General features: G+C 51.1%; 3 protein-coding genes and 1 pseudogene across 3 annotated transcripts; 1 reads left to right on the forward strand and 3 right to left on the reverse strand.

The window, feature by feature from the left end:
* Positions 1–1,820: 1,820 nt before the first annotated feature.
* SAPIO_CDS5049 (uncharacterized protein) lies at positions 1,821–4,480 on the reverse strand (the record flags this gene model as incomplete). The annotated part of the gene is made up of 3 exons (XM_016787451.1): positions 1,821–3,071; positions 3,130–3,582; positions 3,653–4,480. The coding sequence occupies 3 exons, from the start codon at positions 4,478–4,480 to the stop codon at positions 1,821–1,823; spliced, it is 2,532 nt and encodes an 843-aa protein (XP_016642953.1).
* A 2,027-nt stretch (positions 4,481–6,507) lies between these two features.
* Positions 6,508–7,407, reverse strand: SAPIO_CDS5050 (annotated as a pseudogene; the record flags this gene model as incomplete).
* A 1,546-nt stretch (positions 7,408–8,953) lies between these two features.
* On the forward strand, positions 8,954–10,582 carry SAPIO_CDS5051 (uncharacterized protein; the record flags this gene model as incomplete). The annotated part of the gene is made up of 3 exons (XM_016787452.1): positions 8,954–8,984; positions 9,113–10,227; positions 10,295–10,582. The coding sequence occupies 3 exons, from the start codon at positions 8,954–8,956 to the stop codon at positions 10,580–10,582; spliced, it is 1,434 nt and encodes a 477-aa protein (XP_016642954.1).
* A 1,135-nt stretch (positions 10,583–11,717) lies between these two features.
* On the reverse strand, positions 11,718–13,612 carry SAPIO_CDS5052 (Uncharacterized protein; the record flags this gene model as incomplete). The annotated part of the gene is made up of 4 exons (XM_016787453.1): positions 11,718–11,968; positions 12,053–12,914; positions 12,981–13,193; positions 13,250–13,612. The coding sequence occupies 4 exons, from the start codon at positions 13,610–13,612 to the stop codon at positions 11,718–11,720; spliced, it is 1,689 nt and encodes a 562-aa protein (XP_016642955.1).
* Positions 13,613–15,275: the final 1,663 nt, after the last annotated feature.

Below are 15,275 nucleotides of genomic sequence, written 5' to 3' on the forward strand. Positions count from 1 at the left end.
AATGCGAGCGGTGGGCAGTGATGAGTGTCGGCTCTATTCTATCGACGCGGACTCACTGGCTCGGGCGTGTTCGTCGCTCCGCGTGGAGTCGAGTGGCTTTCAACCATCGATCGATATAATCCTTGGAGTAGTATTGCCACTGGACAGTAGCCGGGATCAATGACACACTCGCCTTCAGAGGGTAAACATGAACATCAAGATCGGCTGATCGAATGACATTGGGCTCTCTTGGGAGTCAGAGAAAGCAGGATCGCACAGGCAATAGCGGAAGCAATGAATGCCAATACAATTGTAAACAATCGAAGGGTTTGCGTCAGCTCGTGCGTTTCCCCCAAACTCAGCATGAACCAATTGATTGATATCAATTTCACCGTTGATTCTCTCGGCAGTGCATATCCAATTGAGGTCGCAGTTTTGTGGAACTCTCAACTTTAATCGAACTGTTGGCTCCAAAAAGTGGCTGGTTTCATCTTCCTTTTCTTGGCCTGCGTCCATCGACTCCTTCCCAATCCGGTCCAACTCGAGAGGCCTGTGCCTTCTTCAAGCAACGACAATGCAGATATCATCATGGTGAGAAATGCACGATCTCCGGGGTTAGCAGACGACTGCGAAGCAGTATTGGCAAACAGGTCATGCCTAGACAATCAATCGATCTGGCACTCTGCATCGATCGATGCTCTTCCCCATAAGCGAAGCGTGGTTCAAGGTCTCGCAATCCCGACCTGAATCAAACCCATCAACTCTTCAACCACCGACTTGACTTCCCACCACCACCACCAACCTCCAACCTCGCATCACAACAAGAGCCGAACCAACGCTCTCGATCCCCCATCTCCCCACCTCTCAAACAACCTCCTCAGATCAGACGAATCCACCCCCTCCACCTCGCTGCTCTCGCCTCCACCACCGCCCATCATCAGCCCATCGACAACCCCCCAACTCGCGCCTCACCTCGCGGATCCTCCACCCAAGAAAATCGCAACCTTACTTCGCAAAATCCTGTGCTGCTCCGAAAATTTCCCTGGTTTTTTCCCCACCGCGGTGAATCCCGACCCGATTTCATCGACGCCCCCGGGATGAATCAAATTAATTTGATCTCTTCACCCACCACGTGGAAATGCAAAAGAAGTTGAGAAGAACCTTCCTCTGAACATTTCATCATTCACTAGTCTAGGCTTGCTGTACCAAAATCTGCGCTTAAGGCGTAGAGAATGAAAATTACCCAGGTCTTCAATAGCAGATAGAAATAATGGGAGAAGCACTTAGACGGACACACTCACAACGTCGTTCTCTGGTCATCACAGCCAGCAATGAGATGGCAAACATATGCCGACATAACTTACAGCCCTCACAGAATCGTCACATACACTAGCAACAGGGCAATTGTAATTCGTACACAGCTCGGCATTTGTATTTCGAAGCCATCGGTATTAATGATGGCAAATATTATTTTGTCTAATTGATCCCTCGACCAGCCTCCAAAGTAAATATAATACTGTTTCCCATGCCTTCTCCTTCTCCTTTGCGATTGATTGATGGATGTAAGCATCGACCCCAGCCATTCTCCATTCAAGATCAACATCATTGATGTAAACGCCGCCATCCATGTAAATGATAACTCGCCCTTTTCACTACCCGGTAATAGAATAGAGACCAAAGAATCATCAGAAGAAGATTAGTTAAACAGATATTCACCAATTCGATGGTGCCCAAAGAGGAGTTAGGGCAAAGGGGGCATGAACTTCCAAAAGAGGCAGAATAGAAAAACTAAAGGCAATTCTGCAAGAACCCCAAAGCTAGTTTCTGCATTGTGGTGCTGCTTAAAGTCGATTAGACCGACTAGGGGGAGGTGGGAGCTGCGCGGGAATCATATCCACGTCTGACCCCGAATCTGAGTCACTATCGGACCCTCCACCAGCAGCACTCTGAGACAACCGTGGCGGCTTCACCGGCCACTTCAATGTCGACGGAGTCGCTACAGCAGGGCCTTCAGTCCGGAGGCGCTTCGGGGTCGCCGGGGGGATCACTAGTTGACTAGAACGAGCGCTGCGGCGATGGGATGGCGGCCTACCTAACGACGAAGACGTGCCGCCGCGAGTCGGATCGACTCTCTCCGGAACCGCTGGCGTCCCCGTCAAGCCAGAATGGCTCAACGGCGCAGCAACATCGGCCGTCGCTGTTCTGCGCGCTGGGGTCTTCTGTACACGATGATGGCCACTCTCGGCGCCGTCAAGCTGCGTCGGGCGAGAATCTCCACCCGCGCTCACGCGAGCTTTTTTGCTGCGGTGCGAATCCGAAGAGGTTGGCGTGGTAGCACCACTCGGAGTGCCGGTAAGAAGCCGGGCATGGTGCTCTGCGATTTCAGCCTTGCTCCGCCTCTCACGCAACCTGACACCGTACTTCTTGCGAACCATGGACTGCTTAGTGGCCAGGCTGTTCTTCAGATTATCCAGCCGAACCTTTAACTGGGCCATGTCTGTGATTTCCGCCTGTGCTTGGCGCATTTTCTCACCGTACGACTGGTCCGCTTCCAGGAGCTCAGCATTCAGTTCGCTCATTTTTGCCGGAGTTAGATGAGCATAGGGGTCATATGGCCCTGTCGACGTCGTCGCAGGCCCTGGAGTCGCCGGTTTTCGCGCAGCCCCTTGGGCCGGAGACGCCGGGGCTGCATGCTGGATCGCACTGGTGGGCGGATGGTGTATCGGTGCATTCTGTGGGGGCGCAGGCGATCGCGCCGCCCCGATACCGTTCTGATATTGAGATTTGGTAATTACAGGTGTTGCGTTAGGTGGCTGTGGTTGTGGTTGTGATTGTGGTTGTGCGTAAGGCGGTGCCGGTACGGGTGGGGGAACTAGCGTCGCTGGTTGTGGGACGGGGCTGCTTTCGCCGGATGAAATGAGGATAGGCGACCCGGATCGATTCTTATCACGGCCGCGCTGGGTTCCTGGCTCGCTACCACACACCGCATTCCGAATATGATAGTCGACACCATACTTCGTCGAAAAGCACTGGCCACACTGAGGACAGGAGAAGTTTGTAGGCGGGTTTGCGCATACCTTCTTTCTCACGTGCTAAGGAGGGAGGATCAGCTTAGAATGAAACCAACTCTCGCGCATGGAAGAAACTTACGTGATCCCGCACGGCCACGGCAGTGAATTGGCGGTGGCATAGTGGACAGGAGAGAGGAGCACACGCGCTGGAAAGCTGCGCCGGTGGATTCGGGGAAGGGAGGGAGGCTTGGCCGTGGGGCGGCGCTGTTGCCGTCTTCGCTGGTTTGGCTACCGCGGGTGCTCCCTGAGAACCATCTTCGATGATGTCATTTGCATCATAACCGAGACGCTCAGCCCGCGCCAACATGTTTAGCAGCGGCCTCGCACTGATAGTGTCTAACCGTCGTCTCATGGCCTTGTCGAGAAGGCTATCGGGTGCACTGGAAACAATGAGGTCCTCCGCCTTACCGAGGATCTCAGGGGTAGCTTGGCTTAATAATTCTGTGCCTGCCATTCTCATAAACTTGTTTCCGAGGAGCTTCGCTGTTGTTTTTACGGTGCCTAGAGTTGCTCGATCCAACGCCGCGTTCACCTGGCGGCGTGTATCATTAGTCCCGCCCCCCACGCGAATAGCGCTATGGCACATGGAGAAAGCGACTTACCACGAAGGAAAGGTGAGCCTCGTGTCCCGCCAGTGATCTTTCCCAGGTGTCTCTAACGATGCGCCGAAGCGCCTGGGGTGTGACCTTGATAATAACATTGTACAATTCATTGCACTGATCGGCCAAGAGTTGAGCGGGGATAGAGGTGTCGTCCAACAGCGGGAAGCCTAGGCCAGCCACAACGTTCTCCGCCGTGTACGGTCCTTTGTCTGGAGTGGGGAAGGCAAGGCTCCCTTGGCTGGGCACTCCTCTAGAAGCGGCAGATGCAATCGGAGGAGTTGCATTGGGAAGGTTAGGTTGTGGAACGGGGGGCATAGACTGAGGCCGAGTAGGCTGCGTAGTGGTGCTAGGCGGTGGACGTTGAGGCTCCGAGATCTGACGTTGAGAAGGGGGAGTAGGCGTCACGCCGGATCCTACAACCGGGAGCGATGCAGGATTGATCTGAGACCCCGAGATTTCGCTAGAGCCTGCTTGGACAGGAGGAGGAGGTAGTGCATTTGTCGTTGGCGCGCTAATCCCCACGACGAGGACTGGCTGCTGCTTCTCGTCATTCTTTTCCACACCGAGTGATACGATCTTTGCACTCGGTGGCGCCTCCGTAGGGGGAGCTGGAGTAGAACCTGTAGACATGGGATTTCCTTGCTCGGGTCCAGGCGTATGAGTTTGTGGAGGCGTATCCGGTGTGGTTATCGAAGAAGAAAAAAGTCCAGCATCGAGCTGCCGAAGAATGTGATTAGGTGGCTGAGCAGGAACTGAAGGGCTCGTCCCAATGCCGCCAGCAGACGAGCTGCATTCCTGGGGCGGGTTCCCCTGCGCTTCAGCATTCATTGTTGAGATGTTTCCAAGCCACCACTGAGAAGGTGTCGAACAGAGCAAGTGCGACCTAAGTGCAAGCTCAGAGGCTCCGAATATCAAAACTATGTGCAGGTCATGAAGGTGCGCTAAAGAGCCGATGGGCGTGAGCGCTCCTTCTCACACTTGCTAGCGTAATGGCATCAACTTGTTCTAGACGGCGCTGGCACCTTCCCAAGCGCAGCGCAGCTTCGTCGCCCAATTCACCAAGGGCTGGATAATAGTTACGCTGGCAAAACTACAGTTTTCAAAGCAATCGACGAAGGGCGGTGCTGGCTCTCGATTCATGGATTCGCGGCACAAACGCGTCGAGGTTAAGTGTAGTTTAGTCGCATTGAATCATATGGGCATGTGGGTCTCCATAAAGTGGCTTGAGACGGCGAGGAGGAGAAAAGAAAAAAAAAAGTTATAAAACTTATGAAACTTATAAATATAAAAAAGGGGCTATCATAACTTTATATACGAAGTATATATAATCTACTAAGTTAGCCAATTAAAAGTAAAATTTTTATATTTGGTTACGTAATTATTAAGTAAGCTACTATTAATTATTATTTACTAAAATACTTATAACTTATAATTTAGTTAAGATTCGAGTTCTGCTTTAAAGTATAATTCTTTAAATAATAGAATACAAGTGGTCCTCCAACAAGTCCGAACTTCTCATTATCATTTAGATTAATATAAGTGCCATTTGTATCCAAAGCATCCCACCAATGAATGATCCCCGAACACTTCGGGACACCGATTGCCCACCAGACGTCGGCGGATTACCTGAGCCGTCACCCTGGTCCTCCGAGTGAAGAATCAAGAAATCATCTGTCAATCCCACTGGCGAACAGATAGTGCCGTCGGAGCACGGCATCACGACGCTCCAGATACCATATGCGCAGCGTTGCCATGAGTCTGTCATGCAGTTCCATCGTCCCTCTGATCCCTCGCAACTTGATCCTTCCGCTTGACGCGCTGTGACTCCCCTTGGCGAGTGTGGGGAGAATTCATCCGGAAGTTGTGGTGGGACGGCTGCTGTACGAGGGGCTTGGGCGAGGAGTGAGAAGAATACCAGTGCTTGTAGAAAATGTGTCCGTCGTCTTCGTGATCGCGCCATTCTGCTGCGTGGGTGAGGTAGTGATGAACGTCTAAAAAGTGGGTGATGCTGTTGGAAGTCTGGCCTTCCTCTGGGAGAAACAAGTGGTAATTGCTGTGACAAATTCAAGACGTACAGCCCTTCAAGTTAATGAAGTTGATGGACTGTATCTAGCCCATCCCGATGTCTACCTGCCACAGGCTTATATATATCTTTCGTCGTTCTCACATTTTCTTTCTTTTTTTTATATTATTTCTTGGCCTCATGTGTGACTCTGCATGTCGCTGCTACCAAGTGGTAGAGATAACGAGACCAGGATAGCATTATGACCGAGAATCCAAAAGTTGCCAGTCCAATGCTCTCTCCGGCGTCGTGTTGGGCGGCTGGGAACGCACCACTTTGCATCACAAGCTGAAATGGATCGGTTGGATGTTGAGAGAAACATGCAGAAAACCTCCCAGGACGGCACCAAGAGATTGAAGATGTCTTGCATATGAAACGGTGACATGCAAGGTAGGGGATCACCGAAAGATGACGATTCTCAAAGGGGTGGAATAGAGGCTTGGTTGAGAGAAATATACGTCATTAAACTTCAATGTGGCTACCATGTAGTCTAGTCTAAGGCCTTCTATATAACGATGATGGCCGTAAGGGAAATAAAACAAATCCATGACTCCGATGTATGCAACGCTTCCCAGCCCTTGGTCTGCGCTTTATATAAAGCTTCTTCTGTTTTTTTGTTTTTCGTTTTCATTTTTCGTTTCCATCGGTGTCGGCGTATTCATACATCCATATCATAACCCCGTGATTAAGGAAGCGTCTAATTCTGCTCTTACAAAGGGGAGGAAAAAAAGGAAAAGAAAAAAAGGGAAAATGTGAGAGATGTAAGTGTCATTCTGAAGTGATTCCCGGCGGGTTAGTCGGCCTGACGAAATCGGTAAAAGACCGTTCCGTTCCAAGCCGGGATCTCGGAGCTAAATTGGACGGAAGGCGATTCGGCGAGGCCGGTTGAAAGTGGAATTTCGGCTTTCAAGATTGTGGTGGGAGCAGCAGTCTGTTCCGAGATGGGATTCCAGATGGAGACTGGAATGTTCGAGCTGGGGGACTCGGGGAAGAAAGCGGTTGGTTCCGGTTGAGAATCAACAACTGTAGTGTGAGTCGGTAGATTATCATCGATCGTAGAGCTGGAGCTTAACAGCTGAGTAGAGGATCTAGAGGATGAGTTCAACGGCGTGTTCCAGTCCGAGTCTGACTCGGGTGGTGTCCATGGAAGCACCGTGACCACAAAACCTGGATCCGAAGTAACAGTCTGGTGAACGAGGGTTACGGATGTGCTGGACGTCGGGAGAGGAGAGGTAGTGATGCTTGTGCTGGAGGAGGAGGAAGAGTTGGTGGTGGAGGATGGAGATGTCGAACTCGACTTCTTCGAGGAGGAAGGGGTAAGGTTGTTCTGATACACTGTCACGGTAGCTTGGCTTTGACCATTGGTCTCCTTGACGCCCACGACGGGGATCACCGCGTCGGTTGTGGATGTGGCCTTTGGCGATGAATGTATTTGTGTGTGTGTGACGGTGACAGGAGGCTCGGGGTCTTTAGTGACGGTGCGTGTGATAGTGACCTCTTTATCGCCGTCCCCATCGTCGCCACCGTCAGAGAAGCCCGGCACGTTGGCTTCCGGGTCGACGATATTGACGACGGGGTAATCTAGAACGGCGGCGCTTGGGTTTCGCCCATTCAATCCGAACGGCAGAGCGGAGGAGAGGCAATGGTATGTGGATAGGGCGAGGAGAAAACTGGAGGGTGAAAGGGCCTTCATTTTGTTCAAGATGCTCTCCCCTGGACGAGATAATGTTGCTGCGGGCCGAGAGGAAGTCGTCCAAGCTGAAAGGACGAAGAGATGCAGATCTCCCAAACCTTGGCAACTCTGAAAAGCTTAACTCGACTCCTCGACCAAACCAGGGACCGTGCATGCACCAAGAAAAGAATGAAGATAAAAAGCAGAGTTTATTTAGACCTACATTTTGCTTTGTGCGAATCTACAGTACTTATGAACTTCCATCTCGAGAGTCGAAATTCAGAGGGGTTGGTGTTGTTAGTGCAGGCCAGAGACATCATTTCTCGCTGGGAATTTGGGAGGTTGGTGATATGAGACGAAAAATAGATCCGTGCACGCAGGCAGCTTTCCGTTCCGGACCCCTAAATTGAGATGGTGCCTGGCGCCACAATTACATCGATGATGCGGTCTCATTGTTTCGGTTCGCCAGCCACCCATTCTCTGGCTTAGATTATTATTGGACACGCCGTCTGGAGCCTTTTTGCATTGTCCGGGGACGCAACGAAGTCGGCAAGAACAAAGTGGCGTCGAGGTATCGGAGGCGCTAGGGCTCTTACAAGTATAGTTTACTTGGTGAAGTTTTTAGCTCATCGATCCATACGAAGTACTTCATACATTCATACATGCTTCATGACCTCATTTTGCGTTGGGCGGCTTGAGTTGGGCGAGGTTGAAGCGTGGATGTGGCAGTGCACTACAGAGGCTATGCACGGCCACAGTTCAGTCTTCGATGGCGTGGTTCTCGAAATCCATATCAAACGCCACAGCTCAGTGCCCGCGTATGAGTATTGCATCATAGCCCCGCCAATTCCATCTCAGTTTACGTAGAGAGTGAGGGGCTGCCTCAACTGCCACTTCAGTGGTATTACTGGCATCAATCGCAACAGTCTCAGCATGCTCATTGATGGAGTATCGGGTAAGATGGGGAAGGACTTGAACAAACTAAAATAAGCCGCGAAGGAGGTTTCAGCTTTCCTTCTACTATCTTCTCATTCATCTCGAAGTCAAAGTCAAAGTCAATACCCGACTCTCTATCAATCAATCCCCCAAGGCTAGCTCAGCGTCTCGATGACATCGCTGGCCGTTTGTGGGCGCACTTCCTAATTCACCATTTCCAGAACGAGCAACTGCCAAGCGACGCCAGCTCTATAACAATCTCGACCAACCGAAGCTACGATTGCGAAGTCGAATTACAGCAAGCGGCAGGCAGTACGTACTACGTACTACACCAAACTACTTCGTACGAAGTGCGAACAATAAAGGACGTGGAAAGTGGCTTAGCCTCCAAGCCTTCAGGCTTCAGTTCATTTCACTCGTCAAGTCCGTGAAAAAGATGGGGCCCTTGCCGCAACCAGTTCAATTGTCGCTTACCACGCCACACTCTCCGACGAGAATAAAGCCATCAAGATCCCCCACCGAGTCCCCAGGCCCTCCAAACTTTAAATTTATTGTGCTTTCAAGCTACACTACCACGGTACAATTTCTCATTTGAGTCCCTCTTCCGAACCTGGGACCCGGTCTTTTCGCGATGTCGTATCCACCTTACCAAGGCTACGGTCGTAAGTTGAATGTCCCAGTCCCGAACCTCGAGTGCTTCTTGGTCCTCTACAACCAGGCGCCAAAGAAGCAGAGTGCACTCCTTTCTATCGGCCCCATGGTAGCTAACAATCAGCTCTGGCACCCACAGAGCCTCCCCAGCAAGGCTACGGCCAGCAGGGTCAATACTATCAACCTCCTCCCCCGCAAGGGCAAGGGGGGTATGCGCCGCCCCCTCCCCAAGGCCAAGGCTATTATGGTCAGCCACCTCCGAACCAGTACCCTCCTCCGGGAGCTCCCCCGAACCAGCAGTACGGCGGCTATGCGCCGCCTCCGACCCAAGGATACCAACAATACCCGGGGCAGCAAGCCCCTCCCCAGGGTCAGGGATATTACCAGCAACCTCCTCCTCCCCAGGGTCAGTACGGTCAACCTCCTGCGCCGTACGGCGCCCCCCCTTCACCACAACCACCCTATGGCGCTCCCCCGCCAGGCCAATACGGAGCTCCTCCTAACCAATATGGAGCCCCCCCGAATCAATATGGCCAGCCACCTCAGCAGTACGGCGCTCAATACCCTCCCACCCCCGCCAGTCCAGGTTATGGTCCGCCTCAGATTATCAACTGGGACGCGACGGCTGATGCCCAGGCTTGCCGTACCGCCATGAAAGGGTTCGGAACGGATGAGAAGCTCTTGATCCGGACATTGACATCGAAAGATCCTCTGCAGATCGAGGCCCTCAAGGCGTCCTTCCAGCGCCAGTTTAATCGAAACCTAATTAACGACATCGAGAAGGAAACTAGCGGATACCTTGAATATGGTCTCATGGGCGTAGCTCGAGGTCCGCTCCTCAACGACGTATATACCCTCCGAGATGCCCTGAAGGGTGCAGGAACCAACGAGGCCCTCCTCAATGATGTGCTGCTATCCCGGTCAAATGCAGACATCCAGGCTATCAAGGGCGCCTACTACCAGACCTTCTCGCGCCGTCTCGAGGATGATGTAAAGGGCGATTTGAGCGGGAAGACAGAAAGGCACTTCCTCATGGTCCTTGCGGCGACGAGGGCTGAGGACTCCGCACCTGTTGTGCCGCAGCAGGTTGATCAGGATGTACTCGAGATCTACAAGGCGTCGGAAGGCCGAATGGGCACCGACGAATTGCTCATCTGCAGCATATTCACGTCCAGGAATGATAACCAGCTCCGTGCCATTGCGCACGCTTATAAGCAGCGGTATAGCAAAGACTTGGAAAAAGTCATCAAGAGTGTATGTCCCTTACCACATCTTATGCTCCACCCTCTGTTTACGAACCTCGTGATACTGACTCTACTAGGAATTCTCTGGGCATATGGAGGATGCTCTCCTCTACCAGCTCCGCCACGCAAACGACAAGTACATGCACGCCGCCACACTCCTCGAAGATACTATGGCCGGTGCAGGCACGAGGGATAAGCTCCTAACTTCGCGTGTCGTCCGCTACCACTGGGACCGTAACGACCTGAACAACATCCGCGGTGCCTACTCGCAGCGCTTCGGCAGGGACTTGGCGAGGCGTATCAAGGGCGAGACGAGTGGAGATTTCGAGAGATTCCTTTTGTCATGCATCGGAGAGCCTATTTAGTGATTAGGTGGCTTTTTTTTTTCTATGTCCTTTCACGTACTGATATCCGGCCAGTTTTGCGCGGCCACGAGTCTGGGGTTTAATCTTGTTATGAATATGTCTTTATCGGGAAAGCGAAGCTTTCCCAAGGAGTGTTTGAGAATTCATAGATTTCGAAGAACAATACGCAGGGAAAGCACAGCTTGAGCAAGTTCAAATCAGTCCCCCACCCCCCCTTTTCTTCCATTCCATACCCCTCCCCATACCAGAAAAAAAAAAAGATGGCACAGACCACTTTGTTTCGCACTAATCGCTGATTAGGCGGTGAAAAATTTTTATTCCTGTCATTGGTCAGTAGTCACGGGAACATGGTAATGGCTCCGCAAAAACGCGTCATAGTCACCTCTTGCTGGAGGTACGAAGTTAGTGTGCCACTTTTAGCACTATTTCTAACATAACAGAAGCTCGAAAAAATTACGCATCCAGGTTATTTGGAAAGAATGATATGGGTTATTGCTGACTCTTTTTTTCCTTCTTTCTTTTAACTAATATTTCATCGATTTCAGAAGTGGTTTTTTGAAAGTAGCTACTTTTCGGTGGGGTGGGGGGGCGTTTGGTGTAAAAGTGGAAGGGGGGTGAGGGTTCTGTCAGCTGGGGCCAGCCGCAGGCAAAAGGGGGGGTTGAGGGGGGTCTCCCCCCTCATATTCTAAAAAGAAATGGGAACAGAAATGGGAACAGAAATGGGAACTGAAAATGGGAACTGAAATGAAGAAATCAAAATTGGAATGGCTTCAGCCATTCCAATTTCAACGTATGAACTCCGCAAAGCTTCAAGCTTTCCTGGAGTTCTGCTCGCACATATCAACATCAGTGCGAGTAGAGAGTATTTTTTTATTTCTTTACCTCTTCACATGTATTAGTGCTATGCTGAGTGTCAAAGTCTATGAAGTTTACGATTCCCCTGAAAAATCAATACCTCTGAAAACTCCACATTCACTGCTCTTGATTCCTTCTTTAAATCGTAATTATATCTATCCTCCCATGAAAGCATGTTTCCTCAAGTGGCAGGGAAAGCCATGAGGCTTTGTGGAGTGATGGAGCTCCCGGGATCCGCTATGGCACCAGTCCCAGCCCTGCCCTCAGATGCCACCCCGAATCATTCGTTCTGTTTTGTTGGGTTTGGAGAGGATGGCGTCCGTCCTTTTGTGGACGTAGGTGCAGGTGTTATCCTTTCTTCCTGTGCCGGCTCCCCCGTGGAACCATTAATGGCCTTCTCGGTGTCGGCGCCTGACTTTGGTGGATTTTCAGAGTCCCTCCTCAAATTCAGCCCACCACTCCAACCGAACCAGCCTGGTTCACGAGGGCCCTTGAAGAGGCAGACGAGGATAGAAAACCCAACAAATGCCACTTTTCAAACGAGGGATAAGTTAAGATTTATATATCGCAAAACCAGTTGGCAGACTACCCGGAAAAAACGGGGATAGGACTTACTGCAGCTCCCACCACTCCACGTCCATCCGCCCGCATGGTACAGTCGGTTCCCAATCGCAGTTCCGGACAGCTGCCCAACAAAAGCCATGACCATGTAAGCCGTGTTGAGCCTATTCCTCGCCTTGGGGTTGATCGAATAGATCGCAGCCCTGTTCGCCGTCTGTGCCATCTGGATGCCAACGTCTACGGTGACGGCTTGTATGACGGGCCCGGCCACGGTAAATTTGCCCGTGAAAGTGCTGATCGTAATGCCGGTGAAGGCGGCGATTTGACCGAGAAGGGATGACATCCACGGAACGTAGCGGTCAGTGACGAGGCGGCCATACACAGGGCCGCCGGCTATGGATGCTATTCCGATGAGAGAGAATAGACCGATTGTGAGGGACGAATAGTTATACGGCGGTGAGGAGAGAAGGAAGGTCAACGTCGTCCAGAAAGCGGTGAAGCAGGCGCTCATACAGGCGGTGATGAGGCACACCTGGACCAGAAGCGGCTCCGTGAAGAACATGTAAACGATGGACCAAAGCATGCGAAGGTAGTTGAGGCCGTTTGGGTTGGTGGACGGATAGTCCGGCATGAAGAAGTAGAGGGCCACTAGGAGGAGATGCTGGGCGCCGAAGGAAAACCAGTAGATGTTCCGCCAGTCGGTCTCGTTGGAGACGATGCCGGAGAGGAGGCGGGCGACGAGCATTCCGAGCATAAGGCCCGAAACGACGATCGAGATGGAACTTGCTTTGCGGTGCGCTGGGGCGTAGTCACCCACCAGCGGTAGCATGAGCTGGGGGGTTACTGTCGTTGCGCCGCAGATGAAGGAGAGGACGGTGAAAACGGTGAAATTGTTGGTAATGCAGAGACCGAGCCACTGAGGGAGAGGTCTGAGTATACTTGGGTCTTTTTTTGTTTAGTTTGGGCAAGGGAGAAGACTTACCACCATGGCAGTAAGCCAGATCAAAGAGAGGATGAAGGGGCGCCTCTTGACAGTGTCACCGAGTGGACATATGAACAGGAGTCCGGCGGCATAGCCCGCCTGAAGGAGAGCTGCTACGGAAGAAGCCTTTTCATAGGAAACATTGAAAGTCTCTGCAATCTTGTTTAGGATAGGTTGGTTATAATAGAGATTCGCTACGGTGAAGCACGCAGACTTCGAAAATGTTAGAACATATTGTTTCCTGACAACAATAACACGATATCGCTTACAAAGGCATATAGAATATTAAGAGCGAAAGTGAACGGGGGCGGGTTCTCAGGGTCGAAACGACAGCGCTTGGGAGTCCATGTAAGCGCCCGCCGTAAAGCGGAGAATGGTCGGGAGGATTTTGCATTTTGCCGTTCTTCTATCGAGCCGGTATATAGATCTCCTGCCCCCGATGCTGCCGCCGACGAAGGTCCGGAATTAGGTTTGTCGTCTTTGTCGCTCGAGTCTAAGACCGGGAGAGACTGGGATGCCCTCGGCTCAAATCCCGTTGAAGACTCCGCGGTCTGGTTGGTTTTACCTTCACCGGGCCCGTCTGACTGATCAGAGATTGTCGGGTCCGCCGCGGCGGGGTTCGGGGTTTTCATCTCGACACAGGGAACATGTATGGGAGCTTCAATGGAGCTTCAATGGCAAGAATACGTAAAAGAGAGAAGAATAGCATTGATCCCTACTAGTCAGAGAAGCGTAGAAAAGAACGAATTCCTTCGGACTGCCGATTACAAGAACCGTATTTAGTGTGGAGTGGAGAGAAGTCTGCCAATGTCCAACACTCTTCAACGGATGGGGAGTCAGTGACTGCACGCCATCAAAGTCCGCATTACTGTTATCGCCACGGGATGACGAAGACTTGACAAGACATTGTAAGGAAACAGTTTGAAGGAGCAAAGACTCTATAGAGGATTAATAATGTCAAATGCAAGTTGATGGGACCATTTGCCGAAGCAGACGCCCTTTCGCTCCGTTATCTGGGACATCGGTTACTCCTTCGCAGTCACGAAGCGGTTGGTGTACATTGCTTCGTGCTTCGGCGTTCGGCACAGGCATCAAGGTCCGATCTGGTGCCGACATAACCCTGAATTTTGGGGGCAGAACTTTGTGTGGTTGCCAAGATTGCGCACCAGAGTTGAAAGGGTCTAGACGAAAATGGACCTGGGGAGTGAAAGGCGGACCGGAGCCGAGACCGACGGGCGGGATTCGACGGAACCAACTGAAGGCATATCTTGATGACTCATCATTTTGTCGAATCAAGTATGACTCTGACGGAATTCGACCCCACTATTGTGAACGGTTTATAAAGACAATCTAGAAACGACAAAAGTAACATCCGATGTAGTATAGTGGTTAGTATACTGCGCTTTCAACGGAAGGCACCGCAGGGGCCGGGGTTCGATTCCCCGCATCGGAGCTTTAATTTTCTTTTTTTGCCGATCTTGCGATTTTAATGGTACAGTCTCTTAACCATACTCGACGATTTCTTGCTTTGCCCTCTGTCTTCTTATTCCCTTCTTCTTCTTCTTTCCTTCCTTTCCTTCCCGTCTTCCTCTTCTTTTATTGCGGTTGTTTCACAGCATAGTTTCATAAACTCACCTTGTCCGAAACCTATCGAGCAGGAAATTGCTGGCTTAAACGAAGCGCTCACGCAAACAAGCAGGACCACGCGGGCAAACATTCGAAGACATACTAACGGACTCCGGGACTGAATTGATATACAGTTGCTCTCGTCGAATATCGGCAACTAAAGGCCGGAGACTGACGACATTTACACTGAATCTAGAACCTTGCAACCCCCACTCCAACTATGAGACCCTCTAATCGGCGAACTGCACCTGCAGCTCTTCGCTTTTACTCTCGCATTAAATATATCCCGATAATCACGGTGACTATCTTCACGACTACAGTCCTAGGTGTACCATCCCTCGACTTCACCGTCACATGCAGATGTTGATGTCTTCATCGACTGTAATATAATACCAATAAAATCCGTCGATTCGGACGGGTTGATTGCATCTTCTGCTCTCATCGAGAAATTGGAAGGCATTGGACGAAGATTATGAATTTTATGTACGAATTTAAATGAATATTTCCAATGTAAATGGACCAAGCTAGTATGTCCAACTCGATGTCCTTTGTCTACACAGAAAGCAGCACAGTGAGTGTGCCTCGGTGGATGAGTGAAGTCCAACAGTGAAGCGCAATCAATTGTTTAGTCATCCATAACGACGACGCATCAAAACCGCACCAAATTTT

This window comes from Scedosporium apiospermum (assembly GCF_000732125.1).
Source record: "Scedosporium apiospermum strain IHEM 14462 chromosome Unknown SEQ_SAPIO_0096, whole genome shotgun sequence".
Taxonomy (NCBI): Eukaryota; Fungi; Ascomycota; class Sordariomycetes; order Microascales; family Microascaceae; genus Scedosporium; species Scedosporium apiospermum.